General features: G+C 39.1%; 1 protein-coding gene across 1 annotated transcript in view; it reads right to left on the reverse strand.

Annotated features, from left to right (window-relative positions):
• Window positions 1-16,226, reverse strand: part of NBAS (NBAS subunit of NRZ tethering complex) — a 277,415-nt gene extending 261,189 nt beyond the window's left edge. Inside the window, exons 1-6 of the mRNA XM_010947343.3 lie at window positions 16,072-16,226; window positions 13,881-13,935; window positions 12,321-12,357; window positions 10,037-10,114; window positions 9,487-9,534; window positions 5,644-5,687 (exon numbers count right to left, since the gene is read on the reverse strand). Coding sequence (XP_010945645.2) covers window positions 5,644-5,687; window positions 9,487-9,534; window positions 10,037-10,114; window positions 12,321-12,357; window positions 13,881-13,935; window positions 16,072-16,188 — 379 coding nt within the window. The 5' untranslated portion in view covers window positions 16,189-16,226. The remainder of the gene's footprint in view (window positions 1-5,643; window positions 5,688-9,486; window positions 9,535-10,036; window positions 10,115-12,320; window positions 12,358-13,880; window positions 13,936-16,071) is intronic.
• Between the last annotated feature and the right edge of the window lie 5,768 nt (window positions 16,227-21,994).

Consider the following 21,994-nt stretch of genomic DNA (forward strand, 5'->3'; position numbering starts at 1 on the left):
TATGTCATGTAAATGCTAATCACAAAAAAAGCCAGAGTAACTATATTAATATTTGATAAAAATAGAACCCAGGACAAAGAGAATTACTAGAGCTAGAAAGGGACATTTCATCACAGTAAAGGAGCCATTTCATCAAGATAAAATAACATGTAAGCCCCGAAAAACTAGAATCCTAAATACATAAAGAATGACAGAACTAAAGAGTAAGATAAACAAATACACAATTATATTTGGAAATCTCAACCCTCCTCCCTCAGGAATTGATAGAACAACTAGACAGAAAATCAATAAAGATACAAAAATTTGAACAGCTCTAACACCCAACTCAATTTAATCAACATTTATAAACCACTCACTATACCCAACAACTGCACCATAGCAAGAATTTAATTCTTTTGAAAACAGACCATATTGTGGGACATAAATCAAGCTTTAATAAATTTAAAAGGTTAAAATCATATTGAATACAGTCTCTGACCACAGCAGAATTAAATTAGATATAAATAACAAAAATGCTTGTTGAAGAAAAAAATGTTTAAAGTCAGTGATCTAAACTTTCATCTTCCATCTAGTCAAATAAGAGCAAAACATATCCAGTAGGTAGAAGAAAGGAAATAAAAGCAAAAATCAAAGAAAACAGACAAACAATAGAAAAAGAAATCAAAATTTAGTTTTTCATTAAATATTAATAAATTGATAAAACTCTGTCCTGACTGATCAAGAGACAAGAAAGAGAACACAAACTGCAAATATCAAGAACAAAAAAGGGACATCAGTACAGATCTGACAGACAATAAAAGGATAACAAGGAAATAGTATAACTTTAAGCCAATATGGTCTACAATTTATAGAAAATGCCATAAAAACTGGAACTGAAAAAAGAGGTAACTGAAATTTTAAAAAGCTTTATGCCTATTTTAAAATTTTCAAAACTCCACGTTTCACTGGTGAATTCTATCAAATATTTAAGAAATAATTCCAGTTCCACACAAACTCTTGCAGAAAATAAAAAGCAACACTTGCCAACTCATGTTGAGACCAGTGCTACTCCAATAGCAAATGAGAAAGACATTACCAAAAAAATGTATAAACCAATATCCCCATGAACACAGATGCAATAATCTGCTGTTTTATTCACAACTATCTGCACAAAGGCCTAATGATGGTTCCACCCTGACTGTGAAATCAAGTGTAACACTGAGGTGCTTACTGCGCAGAGATCAAATCTGTCGGCACTTTCTGGATAATTTGGGTAGTTGGGAGACCTATGTCCTAACACTTAGGATGTTACCCAGGGAAAAAAAAAGATACTTTGGAAAGTTCTTCTTGAACTTCAACCTCAACAACTTAACAACCTACCTTTAAGAGAAGAAAGCAGATTATAAAACATTTCACTTTCACAGAACATATCCACACTAATACAGAAAAATGTCTGAAAGAACAGATCATAAAATGTTAACAGTACTTCTCTCTGGATGGTGTGCCTACTTTTATTTTCTACTTTTTCCTCATTCTTAGTTTCTAAAGTTTTTACTGAGAAAGCATATTATTTTTTCAGTAAGAATTTTAATCTCTAAAAATATGAAAATAAAATTATCATATAATCTGAGGTTCCTGAATCACAGTTTGAGAATGAAATGTTTCATTTCAAAATCTGGGTGCTTCCAACAGGCTATGCTTCTCAGCCTTTTTCATGTCAAGACACACCGAATATTATGCTTGTATGGCGCTATGGGTAAATTGATGAGGCTGCTGGAAACAGGAGGCAACAAGTCTGAGCCTGTGCTGTCACAGGGCAATCGGACCACTGGAGGGCTGATGGGACCTTAGCACATCTACAAGAGGCAAGCTGCTGCTTAGCATTAGGACGCTCTGATTTATGGGATCTCAAAACCAGAAACAGGAGGAAACTCTCCTGATGAACACAGTACAGCTCTAAAAATATACAATTCCATGTGCTACTTTCAGGTCACTATTCAAGACAGAAGGAGAAGACGAAATTACTATCTATGGCCTGGCAAACACAGCCAAAACAAGTTGTAATCCACATTTAGAACATTCTCAAATAGCATACATTTTAACTGAAAAATACCAAAGCGGAATCAAATAGCTCCTATCTTAGTTTGCAGACTCTACAATACGTAGTTTCAAAAACGCATTAACAACAATCTGGCTCCTTCTCTCCAGGCGTACACAGGAAATATCACTTGGCATATGAGAGTTATTCCCATCAAGATGAGTCAGATAATAAGCAAATGATTATTACCTCACATTATATGAAACGGAAAGATGCCATTAATGCAGCATTAAAGTCATCAATTTATACATTCAGAAGCCAACAAAATAAAACATCAGTTCTCAAAGCATTATTATCTCATTCATACTACCACATTAACTGTACACAGTAAAAGCTCTAACAAATATTACAATCTGTATGAAATACAAAAGGGTTAAGCTTCCTACTGTCATGTTAACTTATAGACTTCTCAATTTACTTACTGGCTCAGAGCAGGAGTCTAGTGTCAAAGCTCAAAGGGCCCTGTATGTCTGAATTACTCCAACATTCTGAGCATCCTTTCTCGAAGCCCACCACAGGCTCCCTAAGCCCTCATCCAACAAAAGGGAAGCACGGGGAAAAAGGCAATTGAATACCCCCAAATTACTCTTCTGGGAACTTACTGATCCTCATACATTATTTAAGGCAAGCCTGGTCTATTTCCATAAGTGTTGGTGAAGAAAGCATAGGAAGCAAATTCAGAAAATGCTAGAGTCCCAAGTTTAAGATTTCACAAAAACTACTCCCCTTCTACTATTCTCAAAAGGATACTAAGCAAACATGGCTTTTTATCTACACTTATTGTTCCAGTTGCAGTCTGTGTACACATTTGTGTACAACAGGAATAAAAAATATGAATATGACAATTCATAAACTTATATATGAGTATATAATACAAAATGTATATATTATATACCTATATATATACACACTCATGAATTTCTAAAATTAACTCAGAAGAAATAAGCAAATATCCACTTGGATATGATCAAAAGTTATATTCTTACTAGTGGCACTAGAAATTTAAAAAAAAAAAAAGTTGAGTGAGGCAGGAGCCCTCCCTTCAAAGAATTTACTATCTAATTAGGAATCAGACAAGCAAGTCAACAATTAAAAAAAGAAAGTAGATAAGGCTAGGTGTAGTGATACTGGTACAAAAAGTACTACAGAAACATTAAGATGCATAATTTATGAAGAAGAGAGTATGGAAAAAAGGTTTCCCAAAAAAGCTAATGCTTGACCTAAAACATGCAGGACTAATTAAATACAAAGGTGGGAGCACCTAGGCTAAAGGAGCTATCTGTACTAAGCATGGAAAGCACTATGGGGCTGGGAAACTGTAAGCTACTCTGTCCCAGAACACAGGACACACGGCAGAGCCACCTTACAGAACAGGCAGGCAGACTCTGGAAGGTCTCGTGTCCTGAACTAGAAAATATGAACTGCATTCTACAGTCAACGGTGAACAATTGAAAGGTTTTAGGCAGAATAATAACACTAGTAGTGGTGACTGATAACAGCTTAATGACTCCTAAGTACTCAGTATGTCAGACATTATGCTAAGAGCTTTACATGTATATCAGCTCACATCATTTTTCCACAACCCGATCTGTAAGATCATGCCCATATTATAGACAACTGAGGCTCAGAGAGGTAAAGTGACTTGTCCAAGATTACTACCTAGAAAGCAGTAGAGCCAGACTTGAAGGGTCACCTTGATAGAATCCTCATTGAAAGACGATCAATCTGACAAGCAGTGTAAAGGATGGGTTAGTGAAGAACATACAGAAGAAAGCCTTGTCAGGAGACTGTTGCAAGAAACCAAGTGAAAAAGTGTTAGGAGCCTGAGCTAGGGCTGTGGTAACTGACGTACACAAGCAGGAAGCAAGAGCCATTTACACAGACGCCCAGGTTGTGGCGAAGTTAGGCTGAGGCTTCTCCACTGTATCAGTATAAGTGCAATGAGTTACTTCTCTCTCTCTTCCCTGACGGACTATAAATCTAGGTAACCCGTATCTTATTCCTCACCATATACATAGTGCCTAGGACCACAGTGCCTGGCACAGAGTGGCAACTAAGTAAGTATTTGTGGATGAAAGAAAAGAGGGAAAGGAGAGAAGGAAAAAGAAGAGAAGATGTCTAGATTTCTGGCTTGGTACAGACAATGGTACCACTAACCTGGGCACTGAGATAACAGTGTACTCCAGGTAATAGAAGGAGCAGATTATAAGAAGGGGAGGTAAATTTATGTAAATATGTAGGAAGTTTCACATTTGCCTTTAAGTTACACACTATATGTAAAAACAACTCCACAAGAACTTTATTACTACTTTATCTACTAGTATACATGGAATTGTGTAAGAATAATGATTCTGACACACTAATAGAATTAATATTGCCATTCCTATGGGACTCAAAACATTATTTAAACCATCGATCTTTAATCTTCTGAACACACCTGGACAGCTGAGAATGAGACAAATGAGAAGGAAACCAGCCCGTGGCCACTAATGGCACACTGGACCAGAAGCTTAAGAGCAGCCGGGGAGAGTCCTCAGCACTGGCACGATTTTGCCAGTTTCACAACTACCAAGGCCTCCCTGCTCTGAGCTCTTTCACTTCGATTATTTATGTCATCCTAATGCTGCCTTAAGATAAAATACGCATACCATGTTCCTTCAGTCGAGGAGAAAATGCATGTAAAGCATTAAATACAGTGCCTGGCACACAGTAAGGGCACCATAAATGTTTGTCATCATCCCAGTGACCGTGATTATGATCATTGTGAGTCCTACAACAGTTTAACACTGTTAAACCAACACGAGGTCAGACAAATGGAACTGCAGGCCCTGTAAATAAAATGTAGGTAATAGATGCACTTACCTGTCAACACCCTCTTAATTATCTTCCTCCCGTACAGTTCCCCCTGCCTTTTCACACACTGCTCCCTCAAATTGAAACACTCCCCCATCTTCTACCTTCTACTCATTAAGGTTGCTTTCTGAAAGTCACTTTCTCAACAACATCATCTCACACCCCTAGTTAAACGCTCACTCCGTTTTTCCTTCATCAGATTTGTCAAAGTCTGTAAGTATATACTTGAGTGTCTACATGACTCATGAGGTAAGGGACCATGCATTTTTGCTCACAATCATATCCCTAAGACCCAGAAAAATGGTTCATACACATAAATAATACTCAGGAAACTTTTGCTGAATCATATATCAAAAACTGATCAAATCCCAGACTATATTTACTAGTCTATATCTGACCAACTGTTTACCTATCTATAAATTCTTTTCTGCACTGAATTCAAAATAAAAGACTGTATACACTTACCAATTCTTTATCCCAAAACTGGCTTAGATTTTTTTAAAACAGTTTCAATTTCAAACCTCTCCAAAATTCACATCTTAGAGCAAAACACTTAAGAAAAATCAATTAAGATGTTTTAAAACTATTTTAATAAAGTAATAATAATCTTTGTTAATAAATACTTGCTTAATACCTATTCTGACTTTGAAGAAATATTGTTAACTGCTGCAGATTTGAATTTTTCATTTTTAAAAGATTTTGGAAACTCTTACCTTGACATTTCCCAATAATAGACGTAAAATCGTCTTTTGCAGACCTGCAAAATGTGTAAAATTAAGACAACAGTTTTGCCATAACAACAGTACTCTATAATAGTATGTCACCACAAACACTTGTAGAGCAGGCAACTTCTTTAGACAACATTAAATCATTCCTTCTCTCACACAGATAGTTTTGTGCCTCAAGACTCCTTCATGGGTGACAAAGTTTTCTTCCAACCTTCGTATTTCACTAGGGACAAAGCTACACTAGGAATACAGTGATACAAGCATAACTGATTTTAAGCACGGTCTTTTAATACAATAGAGATGACTGGACCCCATCCCCAAAGGCTCTGGTCCAGTGAATCTGAGATAGGGCCCAACAAAAATATGTATGTTTTTTAAGCTCCATAGATTGATCCTGGTTAAGAACCACTGGTCTACATCATATTACAAAGTTTAATCACTTAGGAAAAAAAAGTCTTGTTTTAATAAGTCAAATAGAAGGTGATCATATTTATATCAGTGACCTATTTAAAATCTGCAATCTTAAAATATATACCAAAGTAGTCTAATAATTATATCTTCAAAAGTGAAAATTGATAAACCTTCTAGAAAAAAATTGTGACAATTATCCAAAGCTTTCATGTCCTTAGTATTTGATCCAGCAATTTAAGTTCTGTAAAGTTATCCCTGGGGAATAATTACAGATACACACAGATATCAAGGAAATTAATGCAGCCTAATTTATGAAAGAGAAAAGTATAGCCAACATAAAGTGATTAAGTATTAGATTTTACTATATAATCTCAATGAATATTATGCAATTACTACATGGAAAGATGCTGACAACATATTAATTTTCAAAATTTATCAAGAAAAAGGCATCAAATAGAATGTACAGTATCATTTTACTACCTATATGTAAATATGTTACACACACAGAATAGTTTCAAAGAACCATATACCAAAATATTAATAGTAGACACTCTGGATAGTAAAACTTGTACTTCTTTCATAAATACTTAACTATATTTTCTAATATTTGTAAAATGACTAAGCATTACTTATAAAACAAATTTTAAAGACTCTAAGATTTTTAGTCATTTATTAAAATATTATGTTATAACAAAAATCAGGTATAAATATGGAAATAAATTTCCTCAAGAAATTGAACTATTCAGCCTCCAAGTGGAATCGAGCAGAAAGGACATGGTCTTTGAAGTAAAACTGACCTGATTTAAACCCTCTCTATGTGTAACCTAGACAAAATATCCAATTTGATTTCATTTTCCTTTCAATAAAGTAGGCCAAGTAATAGCTTCACAACTTAGGGAAAAGATTAAATGAGATATTACATATAAATTAGCATGAATGAGACCTAAGTAAATTTTCATTACTTTCATCTTTAATATATTCATAAATAATAGTTGTTCTTTTTGCTGGAAAAGGGGAGGGAGGGAGACATAAATCTGTTCTGTCAAAACTTCACAGAATTTACTGGAGGAAGAGGGTGCCTTTTTTATGAGTCTACTATTTTAATGCTTTTTTGTTGTGTTCTGTGACGGTTTCTAATTAGTTCCCATATTTATAACAGCCCATAATCATAAGAAACTATTATTACTCACTCTTTAGGAAAAAGGAAACATACATTAGCCACTTATAATCCACAACTACCACCAAATTATAAATTAAAGTAGCAATTCACAAGTCGTTTTTCATCCACGTGCACACCACACACAAGCAGGTTAAGTATGCCATATTAGAGCAAGTGATCAGAGTCACTTGCATTCACTACAAAACTAAAGTGGGGGAACAGCAGCCCCAGCCCTATCCTGCAAAAGGCAGAGCTGTCTCCTAAAACGAGTGTGTTTCAGCCTTGCATTTTTTCACAAAGACCATTTCCTATTTATAACTGCTTTCTAATATCGAATAATAACCCCAGATACTAGAATTATCTTTCATATTCTAATCCAATCAACAAATATTTACTGAGTACTGGGTGCCTACAACTACTGCCACGGAAGGCAATCTTGGATTGTACACGCTCTTCACTGGAGTAAAGACGCACGTGGAGTAGTGAGAACAAATGTCTTAAAAACTCAGGCACAGCCACCATTCATAGCGTTTACTTCAAGGATCTACCTTGCCCTTTTCCTTTGTGGACTCTTCCACATCTTTGCTTAAAGACACTTCCCTTCAGGTTACTGAAAAGTAATTTTGTTTGTCTATATTTATTGAACAAAAGCAACCAAGTGCCAGCTGTGAGCAAGTCAGTGGGCTACGCCCTGTAATGCCCTCCCAGCATCTACTTCCCCATCCCACTTGCAAACACGCCACTTACTGATCAAACATAAATTAGACACCTACCACGTGCAAGAAAATATAAAAGTGCTACGGAAAAAGGACAGTCCATGCCTTCAAGGAACATTCAGTGTAACTGGAGCTGCGGACTTCACATGCCATTCACATGAGTTTTAAGCAAATGGCATCCCCTGGAATTATGCACAGCAGTGGATATATACCTAAATACACTGGAGGAAACCCACGTGCAAACATACAGGTATATATGTGACATGATCAAAAGGTAGCACAGATTTGTAGATAAGAGCATGAACACTGAAGCTAGGATGGCTGATTCCAAATCCTTGGGCAAGTTACTTAACCGCATTTTGCCAGCTTCCTCATTTCTAAAACAGAGAAAAATAGTTGTACCCACTTCACAGGGGTTCTTCACGAGGGAGTTAACACATGTAAAACACAACAGTGCCCAACATTATTAGCATAACCTTATCATTAAGTATAATAATGTGTTGATTATTATAGGAGCATAGAGAATCAGCACCTAACCAATGAGGGGAAGGGGGATCCACTCTGAACGTGTTCCTGAAAGGCTTCCTGATAAAGGTGACTCTTCACCAGATAAGAGTCTTTAGATATACTAAGTTACAAAGCTTTTGCAAACTACAGGCCAGGTTACTAAAATCTTGACAAGCATCACTTCTGTTGCCCAGAAATCTTCCCTTACCACTTAATCTCAAATGTAGGAGTGAATTCCTAGACGGCTGGATATAAGTTTTATAAATATTATTTTATATGCTAACAATCCAGTAGCAAATTCTTTTATAAGTCACTTTTTTTTCCTTTTCATCACAATTTTATTAACAAGTTCCAGAAACCCTTGGTCAAAGCCTCCTTGACAAGCCTAAATATCAACCCCATCCCCAAATACATATTCCAACCCTAAGACCTAAAATCATTCTGTTAATGTTCTCATTTCATGGGAAAGAGATGGAAATTTTGACTATTTTCTGCTGCTCACAAAGAAGTCACCCAATGAGCGCATTTCTCAAAAGATACTTTTCACATCACTGCAGCCAATGGGGTAGGAAGTACTAGCCAGCCCATTTCTATGACTAGTATCAGTTCATATACTGTATCAACTTGATGCTCAACGTTGCTGTTAGAAAAGAAGGCCCTGCCTATTAAAGGCATCCAGATGAAGTACTGAAGTTATGAAAGGCTGTCATTACTGCCAATCATTTCTAACCTGATGGTTTTGAGAAGGATCACTGAGACTCCTGATCTGAAGTCGGTGCCCCAGTGGGGGCAAACTCTCTGTCTACTCCCCAAGATGTTGAGGGGTTCAGTTCTAGTTGGATAAATGGGAGAAGAAACTTCACAAACAGAAGGCTAAAACAGCATGTGAGTTAATAGTCACATAATCCCTTGAAAATTCTTAGTTATTGTACATCAACCACACTTAAAATTTAAAAAAAAGAATCTTAGTTCCCATAAATGAAGGAAAACTTTTCTCAAGGGAAATTTTTTAATATGAATAATATTAACAGTTACCTGATCTCCACACACTGATCTTGAACAGCAGCCAGAAGTTTCCCATTGCTGTCATGGGGCAGAATGAGAAACAAAAACCTATGTGAATATTTGTAGCCATATTCAACATAGATGGGATTATTTTAAGAAGTTCAAATCATTTTTAAATTTTTTCACATCTTTTAATTATCCAACTTTTGGTCTTATAATTAGATGAGTATATAGGTACAAAAGAACAATTAAATACAGTTAAATTAAATGAACACATTTAAACAATACTAATCATGTGTGACAAAGGCAATTTATATACAATAAAAATCAAGGCTAGGGGTATAACTCAGTGGTACAGTGTCTGCTTAGTATGCACAAGGTCCTGGGTTCAATCCCCAGTATCTCCATTAAGTATATAAATAAGTAAATAAAAATAAACAAATCTAATTACCCTCCTCCCCCACCTTAAAAAAAAAAAAACAAGACTGCAAGCCATATGGACCCCAAAATTAATATCTATAATGGATTTTGAATGCTAATCCAGGTAGAGGAACATTACATGAATTTTATACATCCTTACCTTGCAAGCACCAAATGCCAGTTTATCTGTTTATTAACCAAGCGAACCAGTCCATCAGGGAGCAAAAAAGGTGCAGGGCTGAAATCATAACACATTAGCTAACTTAAAATCTAATCATGAAAACTACATGTAAGTAGGTAAATATTATAAACAGCATAGACCTATAGCAAGCAACAGGGATTTTTTTCCATTAGAATATAAAAAGTGAATACCAGCAAACCCAAAACCTAAAGTCACTTATTGGATATCTGAAATTTGACCACATTCACTTCTCTACAGAAAAACATGGTGATGTGCTCAATGACATGAATTTAATGTTCCTTCTAAGGAAAAGATACTGAGGGTGCCAGAAACAGAGCAGAGTGAGCTTAGAAGAGACCCTTCCTGCAATGCACACCTAGAAATTCTGGCTCAACTCACAAACACAAATTCTAGTGTACACCCACACTCAAGAGAAAGAAAGAGAAATCTCCAAGAACTACAAATGAAAACAAAACTGAAAGTCAGAATTGGGTCCAGGACAAAGGGAGGAAGAAGAATGCAACACAAGAGTTAACACCTGGGTAGGAAATGAGCTGTGGGCCACACGAAGGACAGGAGTTGGACGAGAGACTCCTGCGAAGGCCAGGACCCTCACGTGACTGCACTATCAGTGAAAGAACTAGACAGACCTCCCCAGGGCCCAGGGAGGCTTACAGGAATCCCATCTCTGCCTGGAATCCTGATCTGTGGGGGGATGGGAATGAATCGTCCTGTGGAAAATCAAAACCTCAAGTGTTTACTATATGCAAGGCTGGACTGCAGTTTCACTCACGTGATGCAAGATTCCCAAGCAGAAGGTCACAATAGCACCATTCACAAAAGACACGAGGGAACGATCCACCATATGTGAACCAGATAAAACAAATTAAAGGGGTAACACATGAAGAAATCAAGAAACCAGGTGGAAAAGAAGAATAAAGAAATAATTTGACAGGGGAAGAAATAGGAAAAAAACCACACTACAGAAATTAGAAAACACAAAATAAGATTTTTAAAAATTAGTAATATATATTCAGTATATTTATGTTCATTTTTTAAAATACAAAATATTTAATGCCATGGGATAGATACAGATATAATAAAGATCAGAAACATACACATGAATGATGCAATCAACATGAGGACAGTAATTTCCTCTGGAGGGGAAGGGAGGAGGGGCAGAAGCGGTATGGGTGAGGGTGAGGAGTGGACCTGAGCTGTAACATTTTGCATGAAAAAAAAAGGGCTCTCTGAAGCAAATACGGCAGAAGAGCAACAACCACTTTAACTCAGATAAAGATACAAACCACAGGAGGTTCATCATACTATTGTCTATAACTCTCATAATTGAAAGAAAAAAAAAACAAAAAGAAAAAGTCACTTGAAACAAACATTGGCCCCAAAACCTTTAGGTATAATGACCATAAAACTCAAGAGCAGAAAACTGAACTACAAGTTTTTCGAAAGAAACGTAACATGGAGAAGACTAGATAATCATCCCGCGGTGAGTTCCCAACCTGCACACTGAGCGACGTGGCCAACGCAGGCGAAGGGCTTCCTGGGAGAAATACCTCCCGACGCCTCACCTTAAGGTGATGTCACACAGGACAAGGCTTGTCACAGAGGGGCTCTTGCAAGTCCTCCTTCTCAATAAGTAACAACAGGACTTACTGTCAAGAAGCAACCGCAACCGACGTTTTCTGCCATCCCTATCCGAAGGGGTTCAGCACTAGCATGCGCAGCCTGGTGAGCCCAGGAAAAGCAGCCTACCTCCTCCACACCTCTCCCCACTACCACCTTCTCCCCCACTCTATTCTCTACTCCATCACAACCCACACTCCCCAAAGTTAAGACAAAATTAAATCAGAAATTTAATTTATACACATACAAACATACACACACACACACACACACACACACACACACACACAGTAACAGCAGAAAAGCAAAGGAGCTAACCCCAAAGAAGAACCAAAGGTCTTTTTTATGGAACTAAAACTATATTATCTCTAGAGCTCTTAAGATTAGACGTCCTTAAGGAAAAAGGAATCTGCTGTAAACAGTTCTATAAAACAATTCCTACACATGTATCTAAAAGCCGAATTGTATCCTTGGTCAGAATAATCATTTCATAATTGTTCCTTTTATAGCTGAAAATTAGCACCAGGCCTAAAAACATACTTAACACACAAAAGAATTAAAAAGCAGCCGAGAACTGAAACCTAACGAACCTTCTCTGATGCACAGAGAAGGGATGACTCACCTGTACCAGATATATTGGCGTAAAAATAATAAACGGTCTGTAATAAAAAGAAACAGCAAAGCCAAATATGAATGAGCTATTCTTGAGGAATCATTTGCAATTTTAGATTTATTGAGAGTAAATAATAAAAATACACTGTAGACTGAGTCATTACAAAACAAAACATGGCACAACTCCTGAAGAGAATAAATATAATCTAATATACACTACTAACTTTTACAAGATCCTATATTTGTTCTATTAAGTCCCAAGTTTGTGTTATTCAAAACTTTGAAGCATTTCCTAATAGTACAAGTTACAGTGGTTTGAGATGCCAAATTTCACCTAAGAGGTTTTAATAAAATCACAGAGTAGAAGTCAAAGTAATCACCCATTAAAACCAAAGTACTTATATAAAGATTAAGGTATCATTTTACACTTTATAGCAAAAACTTAAAAAATAATGATGCTTAAAATGAGGAAGTCCGTGGGAAATTCTATTGACAAGTAATGTTTTATACGATCCCATTTAAAACATACATGTATGTGTGAACATGTTTACACAGTTATGAAGTTACGAAGTCAACAGCAAAAGGTCTGAAGGATAAGAGATTATCTCTGGGTGGTAAAATGAAGATTTATTCTAATTTGTGGTTATTTATATTCTGTAAACTTTGTACAATTATTTTTATTACTTGTGTATATTTTCTAAATTTTCAAAATTTCACATTTGTGATAATGAAATTGAATTATGCAGCTGCTTCTTGTACCAGGAGATACAATTATAATTAATTTCAGGTACTCAACTCTTTTGAAACTGAATTTTCACTCTATAAGTAGCTGAAATACCCTGGTATAATAAGAATGGGCTTTGGAGTCAGAAAGACATGTAGTCAAATTCCAGATGAATGACCCCAGGCAAGTTTCCTCATCTAAAAGTATAAATTCTTATCATCACCTACACTTTGCTGGTCTGGTAAAGGATTACATCAATTAACATACATACAGCCATCAAAACACCTGCTTAAGGCATCTAGTGCTCAGTACTTCCTCAGATCCTATGAGCTCATATGTAAAGTCTGTCAGGAGTTAAACAACTACCCTGGTTAATCAAATCTGTAATTTGAATAACTCCGACCAGATGTCCCTGAAACATCAATGTAAACCACTTAAAATGGTCTGTCACTGTCTTTCCTTCACCTTCAGCGTTTGTAGACTCTCTGAGAGTCACAGTGGGTTTGATTTTCTTCATTTCTTCTAGGATACATCAGTAACGGTTAAACTCAGGCCATACTTTAAGCTGCATTAAAAATGCGTGTGTGTATAAACATACGTATACATTTATGTGTGTGTGTACACACATACATGTATATTTACAAGTAGACACATATGTATAGTTAAAATACTTTTTATAAAATAAAACTTAGGTAGCATTTATGCTATTCACTTTTAATCAGGTGCTACATTAGAAGTCAAAAGAACACATTTTCAAATTCCTAAACTTCCTAAAACAGCAGTTATGAATGGGAAAAATTATCTGCTAACTATACCATTATATGTAGAAAAATAAACTATACTTACCCCTAATTGCTTTCGTGATGATAAAGGATGCACCATGTTTTCGGGTGCCTCTAGGCTGCAAATGGAAAAACAAAAACCAAAAACACATTTGAATATTTCCTAGTAACACTTACACAATATGTAAAGTTATTATTTCTTTCCTAACAGAGTACTAAACACAAGTTACCAGTATTTAAAAACTACTTTTAGATAAAAGCAAAACAAGGAGAAGCAGGACTAGGAACAGTGGGAGTGCAAGTGAGCATGGCAGAGTTACAGGCATTTGCCAGGATGAATTTTGCAGGGGAGGACAAGGACTGAAAACGGACGTTTCCAAATCAAAACGTCAGTGAAAAGTCGAGGGCAAAGACCACGCTGGTCGCTGGTCGCCAGTCGCCAGTTCAGCACCCTGTTTTGGTGGGATACAGAAGCCTAAAGCAAATTTTGCTTGCAGGAAAAGTGGTCCTGTGAATTAATAAACTCAAGCCTCGAGGCAAATTTATTGAATATTGGTTATATATCCAGAGAGAAAATGCTACCAACGTCCACACTGATATATAATTGATACATTAAATAGTTTCTTAAATATAGACTAAACATGGCATAGGCAGTACCAGGCACCACAGTGACTAAGATGCACTAATGTGCTATTAAGAAAGGGACAATGGCCATCCAGTAAGTGCAGACAGAGATGGCTTAAAATCACAGGAAAGTTATTTCATTCAACAAACATGAACTGATCATCCACCTCATGCAGACAGAACTTGGTCCTGGGGAGGGATATAAAGATAAATCAGATACAGCTGTCTTCCAAGAGCTTGTAGTCTGGTTGAAATCAACAGAACCAGACCAAAAAAAAAAGGGTTTCGAGGTTTTAATGTAAGCTGAGGCTGTGCTTATTTTTTTTAATCAATTTACAATGTTAAGCCTTCTGAAACATGCTTGTAGTTAACCAGTGAGTGCTAAGGAATGGAAACTTAGCCTTATCTAACCAGTGGCACCAGCAAGTTTCCTAGCTGCAGATCCTACAAAATGTTCACTGTTCAAGACAAACAGAAACGAAGTAGATAGTTGAAAGTAATAATATATGAGGATCTCTGCCAGCCTACAAAATAAATTACTCAAGACAAGAAGAAACTGCAGTGAGAAGGTTAAAGATAAACTACAAACTTTACAGGAGACACAGGAGAATGAGTACTCTCTCCAGTTAAACAAAAAACTTAAAAAAAAAAAATCCAGTAAACAAGAATTCATACGAGCTGGACTCCATGACCTTTAATGAAAGTCCTTTTCGATCTTGCTGCATCTTCTGAGCTTAAAACAGTGACTGGCACACGTTAGGCTCTCAATAAATTTCTGTTGAATAAATACAGATTCCTGGTTCTTACTTTCACCCTGTGCCTGGGAGACACTCTCTACGAAACTAATAACCCCAAGGTCCAGTTCAGATTACCAACCCCCACATCGCCTTTTCTAGCAAAGAACCCAACCCCGGGTCAGTAGCTCCTAAATCTTCACTCTCGGGGGCATTCTGCTCACACCGCTATAATAGCGCTTATTACTGAAGGTGGTGACAAACATTTACTAGACCGTCGTCCTCTAGACTGCAAGCACCAAGTAAGTTATTCCCCTCTGTAAGCCCAGCGCCTGGCACTGTATGTGGGACAGAGACGGACACATGCAGACACTTATTAAATGCTTGTTTACTAAATAAACAAGAACCGGCGCGATTCAGGCCCAAGTAGGAGTAGAGGTTCGATGATGCACTCCACGGCACCCCGCCAGATGCTGAGATGGCTGTAAGGTCCTAGAAAGTTCTCCCACTGCAGATGAGGATCTGCCCTGGCCAGCCCTAGCGAGGGACCACCAAGAGTCTAGGTATGTAGAGGACCCTCAAGTTCAATACTGTGCCTCCCCTCCAAGAACCGGGTGGTAAAACTCAGATACCAGAGTGGGAAGGTACAAGCCTCAGAGCCCGAGGTTCCGCGCCCCCGACAACCGAATTTGGAGCCCAGGAGGAAACCCAGGAAACCCCACTTAGCTGACCCAGACCCCCGGAGCCCGCTGTGCCGTTGCCAGGGCGACCGCCCCAGCGCGGAGCCCTGCTCCCCCGCCCACCCGGCTCCCCTCTCCTGTGTGGCTCCTGCTACGTGGCTCTGCCGGTGCAGCGCCCGCGCCAAGCTGGCCGCAGCCCCGGAGGGGCCTGGTTCACCTGTACTTCTGTCTCTGGGGGCCACTCAGTGTTGACCAGCAAGTCGTAGAGAATCGTCTCCTCCTCGCCCTCCGCAGTGCCTGGATTCCCAGCCGGCGCTGACTCGGAGGCCGCCATGTCGGCCAGACCCGAGCAGCCGGGGGAGGGCCACTACGGCATCCCGCAAAGGACAAGCTTCCCTGGCCGCGCCCGCTTTTGATTTACAAGGCGTAGGGTGGAGTTCACTGGACGCGGAAAGGAAATACTGGGTTAAACCTTATGTGGATAAGAGAGAAAATCCCTACTGCTTGTTTGGGGGTAAAACTTAGGTCTTGTCCCCATGCGCTCCCTGTTTACTGATTGCGTGAGATCAGCCAAGTCTGAACTCTCTTATCCAGTCAGCTTCTATAAAACAAAAATGATAGAAGTATCTCCCTGAGAAATAATCTACCATTTATGTATTCGTTGCCTAACACGTAGAAAGAGTATCAACAGTGGTTTTTAAATAAACACCAAAAAGTTATCGAACGCGACAGATTAAACCAATGAAAGGTTTTAGAAGACTGATGCTCTAGGAGCCCAGAAAAGACAACGAAGGCCGGAGATCTAGAGCATCTGCCTGAAGGAAGGGGAGCTTATCCTGGGTCTTTCACAGCAGATAGAATCAAATCATGTGAAGGCTTGGGGAGAGCATTTCAAAGGGAGGGAATTGTGGTGAACAAAGATAGAGGCAGAAATATATACTTGAAAGAGCAGGCAGCTGATGGAACCCCAGTCGAGAAAGGGAATGGGGGCAATAAAGTTGAAACAGTAGGTAGAGGACATACATCGAGGTCCCGCCTCATTTGTTCATTCCTTCAACAAGTGCGTCTCCGTGGCAAGCCCTGTACTGCGAGCAGAGCCTGTTGACACCTGAATGAATCAGCAGTGAGCCACAATCAAAAGAAACAGAAATGCTGACCATTTCTTGCAGGAATTACACTGTATAATATCCATCAATATGCATTAGGCAAAGATACAATTAAAAGCCTCTGCTGGGAAGCCAGGGCTCCCATTACTCTCGAAGTTATATGACCTCAAAGCAAGCTCTGTATCACCTGCCTGCTCCCCTTCCTCTCTCACCTCATCTCCTGCTCCCCATCACCTTTTTTTAAAGTTTTCTTTTTTTAGGAGTTTTTTGGCTTTTTTTTTTTAATGGAGGTACTGGTGATGGAACCCAGTACTTTATCACTGAACTATATCCTCCGCCCCTCCCCCACCTCCTTTAGCCAAACTGGCCTCGCTGTTTATGAACGCACCAGATGCACATCCTCTTCAAGGGCTCTGAAAGGGCTCTCGCTGCGCTTAGAAGGCTTTCTAGCAGATTATTTGCCTTTCTCTCCCTCATCTCCAAGTTTTTGCTCAAATACCATCTTCTCTCTGAAGCCTACCATGACTGCTTGTTTTAAATGTGCAGCTACCTTCCCTGAACTCCAGATCTCCCTCACCCACTCTACATTTTTTCCATCACTTGTCATTAACCAAAGTGCTATAATTTATACTTAATTACATGTGTTCATTGTCTGTTCCCTTTCACTAAAATGCAGGCTGTGCCAGAAGAGTGCATCACGTCATACATGTTAGATGCCAAAATGGGAAAAAGTCAGCTTTCCAACCATGTAAGGGGAAATCCAGTTCTTCCTTGCCACGTGCTTCTTCCCTGGGAGTCTCCTTTACTAAGCTCTTCACTTCTGACACTTCACCAAAAGTGTGGAGGTTTCTTCCCACACCAACAAGCAAATCTCGGACACCAGCAGTGTGTCCAAGAATTCAGCTCAGTTCTGACACTGTCTACCTGGAGACAGTATGAATCTCACAGGTTAAGAACTCAGTCTCACGAGACTAAACCCCACCACGCACACATGCGCACGCGCGTGCACACACTCTTCAGATGCCAGTCAGAAAACTCAGGTTATCTCCTGTGCTTCTGGCCAATTGGCTATCAACAGGAGATTCCAAAGGTTCCCCCTCCTTGGGCTCAATTAATTTGATAGAGCAGCTCACAAAAATCCAGGAAACACATATGTTTTTTGTTAAAGGATATGATAAAGGATACAGATGAGCAGCCAGATGAAGAGATGCACAGGGTGAGGTCTGGGAGGGCCCTGAGCGGAGGAGTGTCTGTCCCCGTGGAGTTGGGGTGCAGCTCTCTTGCGGTGTGGACATGTTCACCAGCCCAGAGCTCTCAGAACCTCCTACTGTTGGGATTTTTATGGAAGCTTTCTCACATAGGTGTGATTAATTATTAATTCCACTTCCAGCCCCTCTCCCCTCTCTGAAGGATGGCAGGGGTGGAACTAAAAATTCAAAGCTTCTAATCATGGCTTGGTCTTCCTGGTGACCAGGCAGCATCCAGGGGCCTACTCAGAGCTGCCTCATTAGAACAAAAAAATGCTCCCAGTACTTATCAGCTAGGAAATTACAAGGGTTTTAGAAGCCCTGTGCCAGGAACCTGGGGTAAAACCAATACACATATTTTTCCTTTTATCTCACAGGTGCTAGTACATCCCTGCCAAATCCCCAGAGTTTATAACAGTACCTGGCACAGAGCAGAGGAAAAATATATATTATTTGTTGAATAAATGAAAAACTTCCAAAAAAGCCTTTTTTACACACTGTCTCCCCCAAGAACTTCTCTTCACAGCAGTTTTGGGTGTTGTTGTTGTTGTTGTTGTTGTTGTTGTTGTTGTTGTTTCTTTTTTTAATCAAATCCTCAATCGCAAACACCAGACATCTCTTCTCCCTCTCTGGCTGGAGCCTCGTGGCGGAGCCCCAGGGAGCACTTGTTACAGCATGTGCTGCCAGTTATGAAGAGGAAGGAACGCCAATCACTCGGATAGAATACAGTGTGGGGGGTGGCCCCTGGAGTTGTACTCAGTACTGCCCTCTCCCATTTCTGCACCCCACGTCTCCTTGACTCTTTACTCCTCTTCCCTGGCTCATCCTTTCTCAGATAGAAATTGAGATCACTTTCTACTTTGTTCAGTTTCTTCACCACCTTCACCTGATCAGCAAGATTGCAGTCAGGAGGTAACAGGCTAAGCTGACAGAGGCTGCTTCCTTCTTGGCTGGTGTTAGGAGACAGCCACAAACACGTCACCAAGAATTTGTATCTCTCTCACCATCATCACACTGTGTAGATTGCTTTCTCCATCCTCACCCTTACCCCATTTACCATAGGAAACAGGAAACAAGACCATGCCGGATGGACCTCCGGGGGCTTCTGTTTTGAAGGAACAGAAGCACAGACAGAAACAGCACTATTTGGAAAGTGACTGGACATTTAACTTAGAGCAGCTGCTGGAAGGAAAATTCTACCACCAGAGGTGCTCGGAGAAGATAGATAGGCAGGTTTTAAAGCTTTCATCACCACTATTCAAAATCCAGAATATTCCTGAGAGCAGAAGAAGGTGGTAAGAATACATGTCCTGAAAAGAACCCCAGATGGAGGCCATCAGAAATGGGGGTTGGAAAGAAAAGGCAGAGAGGTGCTCAAAGCTCAGTCAGAGTTCAGCTGAGTCAGAGGATTAGGATGATTTAAGACAGGTTGGGTGGCTGAAGCCAAATGGCTAATGGATCTTATTTACAGCAATTAATTAGTTGTCCAAACTGAGACACTTTTGAGAACAAAAAGGGGTGATTTTTTAAAAATAATTATGCCAGGAAGACAGGCGTGAAACGGGACTGTCCTAGACAAACACATGGTGGTCACACTAATCGTACACAGGAGAGTGGCTGATTTAAGAAAGAGACCTTGGACAGTTCATGAAGCCATCAAGACTCTTAGCCATCATCCTCTCTGCTTTTCCTCCCTCATGCTCACAGTGACAGCTGGCATGTGTCTGCCTGGCCTTTTGCATTTGGAAAATTGGTCCACTGCCCTTCCTTCACTCAGTCAGGTCATTCTCTTGGGGTTACCAATCCCTAAACTCCTTCCTTCATCTAAGCCTGCCCACTCTAGGAGCCCCCTTCCCCTGACTTCAAGCATTGGGCAGAGAGTTCTTCCCTGAGACTTTTTTTTTTTTTTTTTAAGATATAAGTGGAGAAATAAAGCACCTTTCCCTTTTGAATCACAGCATTTGAAGAATACACATTGGGAGTTGTCAACAGCCGTTGTATTCACTCTCAAGGGAAAGCCTGTCTGCTTGGTAAGAGAATGAAACCAACACGCTGAAGAAAAACAGGAGAAATAGAGACTTCATCTGATATTAGCATGCCTGAAACTAGTAACACCTGCATTCTTCCATCCTCCCAGTTAAGTGAGCTAGAGCATTCACCTGAAGCTAATTTGAGTTTCAGTGTCTTGAAACCACTTCTCTTTTGACATTTCGACCAGCGGATTTTGTGGATGGATCTAATTTAGAATCTGTAGCGTATGAATCTCTGCAGTGTTGCTTCTGAGTTGAGTTATTAGTTAATAATACATTGATAGTAGGCACTGACAGTATTCATGGCTTGCATATCTTCCGTCCTCACAGTCACTGCTGATGTGGATAAACAGAAACTCTAGAGAGATTCAGTTCCCCATTTCACAGATAAGGAAACGGAAGCTCAGAGAATTTCAAGGTCATAATGGAGCCAAACTTCAAGCACAGTTCTTCAGGTCCTGGTGTTGGACGCCTTCGTTCATACCACAGCACAGCACAGAGCGCACAGATGGAACAGTTAGATGGTTGAAAGTAGAAATGCACTGTCTTGGAAGACCAGAGGTACCAACATGTGGGATGGGAGTATTACCACCCTGTTCTGTCGGGGAGAAATTAAATACATCATCTGTGAGTTTGGTCACCAGGTATGACTGTGGCCGTCTAACCAGCTTCTTAATTTGGCTGGAAGGTCCTAGTCTGGTTTGAAGATATTTTAAGTCATGAATAAGTCATTCTAAGAGGAAAAACATCATGTTTTCCAAATGACAAATCCAAAGATAACTGTGAGCTAGTTGGGGGAAATAAGGCTGAAATAAAAATTGAGGCAATTCCAAAATAGGCATAATCATAATAATGGGGACACTTTGTGTATTGACTGTGCTCCAAGCACTGGTCAGGTACTTTGTTATACCTGTTTAAGGCTCTCTTTACAGTGTTGCAGGGAAAGGGTTAATATCCCTATAAATGAGGAAACTGAGGTTCTGAATCACTGTCACCCAAACAAGGCTACACACAGGTCATAATGAAGCCAGAATCAAAACACAGGTTTTGTTTAATATTCAAATTATTAATAGAGAAGGCACTGTGATATATCCATTTTAAAGAGAAGTAACAGATGTTTTTATAAGCCTTTGATGAAGGGATGAAAAAAAAAACAGAAAATTTCCCCCATTTCTTCCTATTCTCATAAGATAGCGAGTACAAATCAATTGAACTAAAATATAGTTCTCCTGCACTTTGCTGATGGCCATAGACATTACTACCTTAGAACCAGACAAAAATTACTTAACAATATCTCACATAAAGGAATCAGTTTTCTCCTCTTAATTCTTCCAAGTAGAGCCATCGTTAAGTGAGAGAGAGGTTCATTTTGTAGACACTCAGCATGTTCACTCCCATCAGCTAAACAGCCCGTTAAGCCAAAAGCCATGAACAATCCTGCACTTAACCCTTTATGCTTCTGTGTATTAGAGACCTCAGAGACTGGTCCAGCATATGGAGTTGCTTTCAATGCAATTTGAAATTGCATAATAAAATTGAACTTGACATTTAAATGCTGCTGTTATGGATGTCTTACATTGGTACTTGATTGAATGGTAAACTCTTTATGCATTCAATAGTAGCTCTTTATGAAGAGAATAAATTTTAATCGTAATAATAAAATAATATGGAGAGCAACTCAAGACACTCTATTTCCTCCAGAATGCTTGAAGAGTCCCAGTCAATCCTTCTATAAATATTCTAAGACTGCCATATTC

This window comes from Camelus bactrianus, chromosome 15 (assembly GCF_048773025.1).
Source record: "Camelus bactrianus isolate YW-2024 breed Bactrian camel chromosome 15, ASM4877302v1, whole genome shotgun sequence".
Lineage (NCBI taxonomy): Eukaryota > Metazoa > Chordata > Mammalia > Artiodactyla > Camelidae > Camelus > Camelus bactrianus.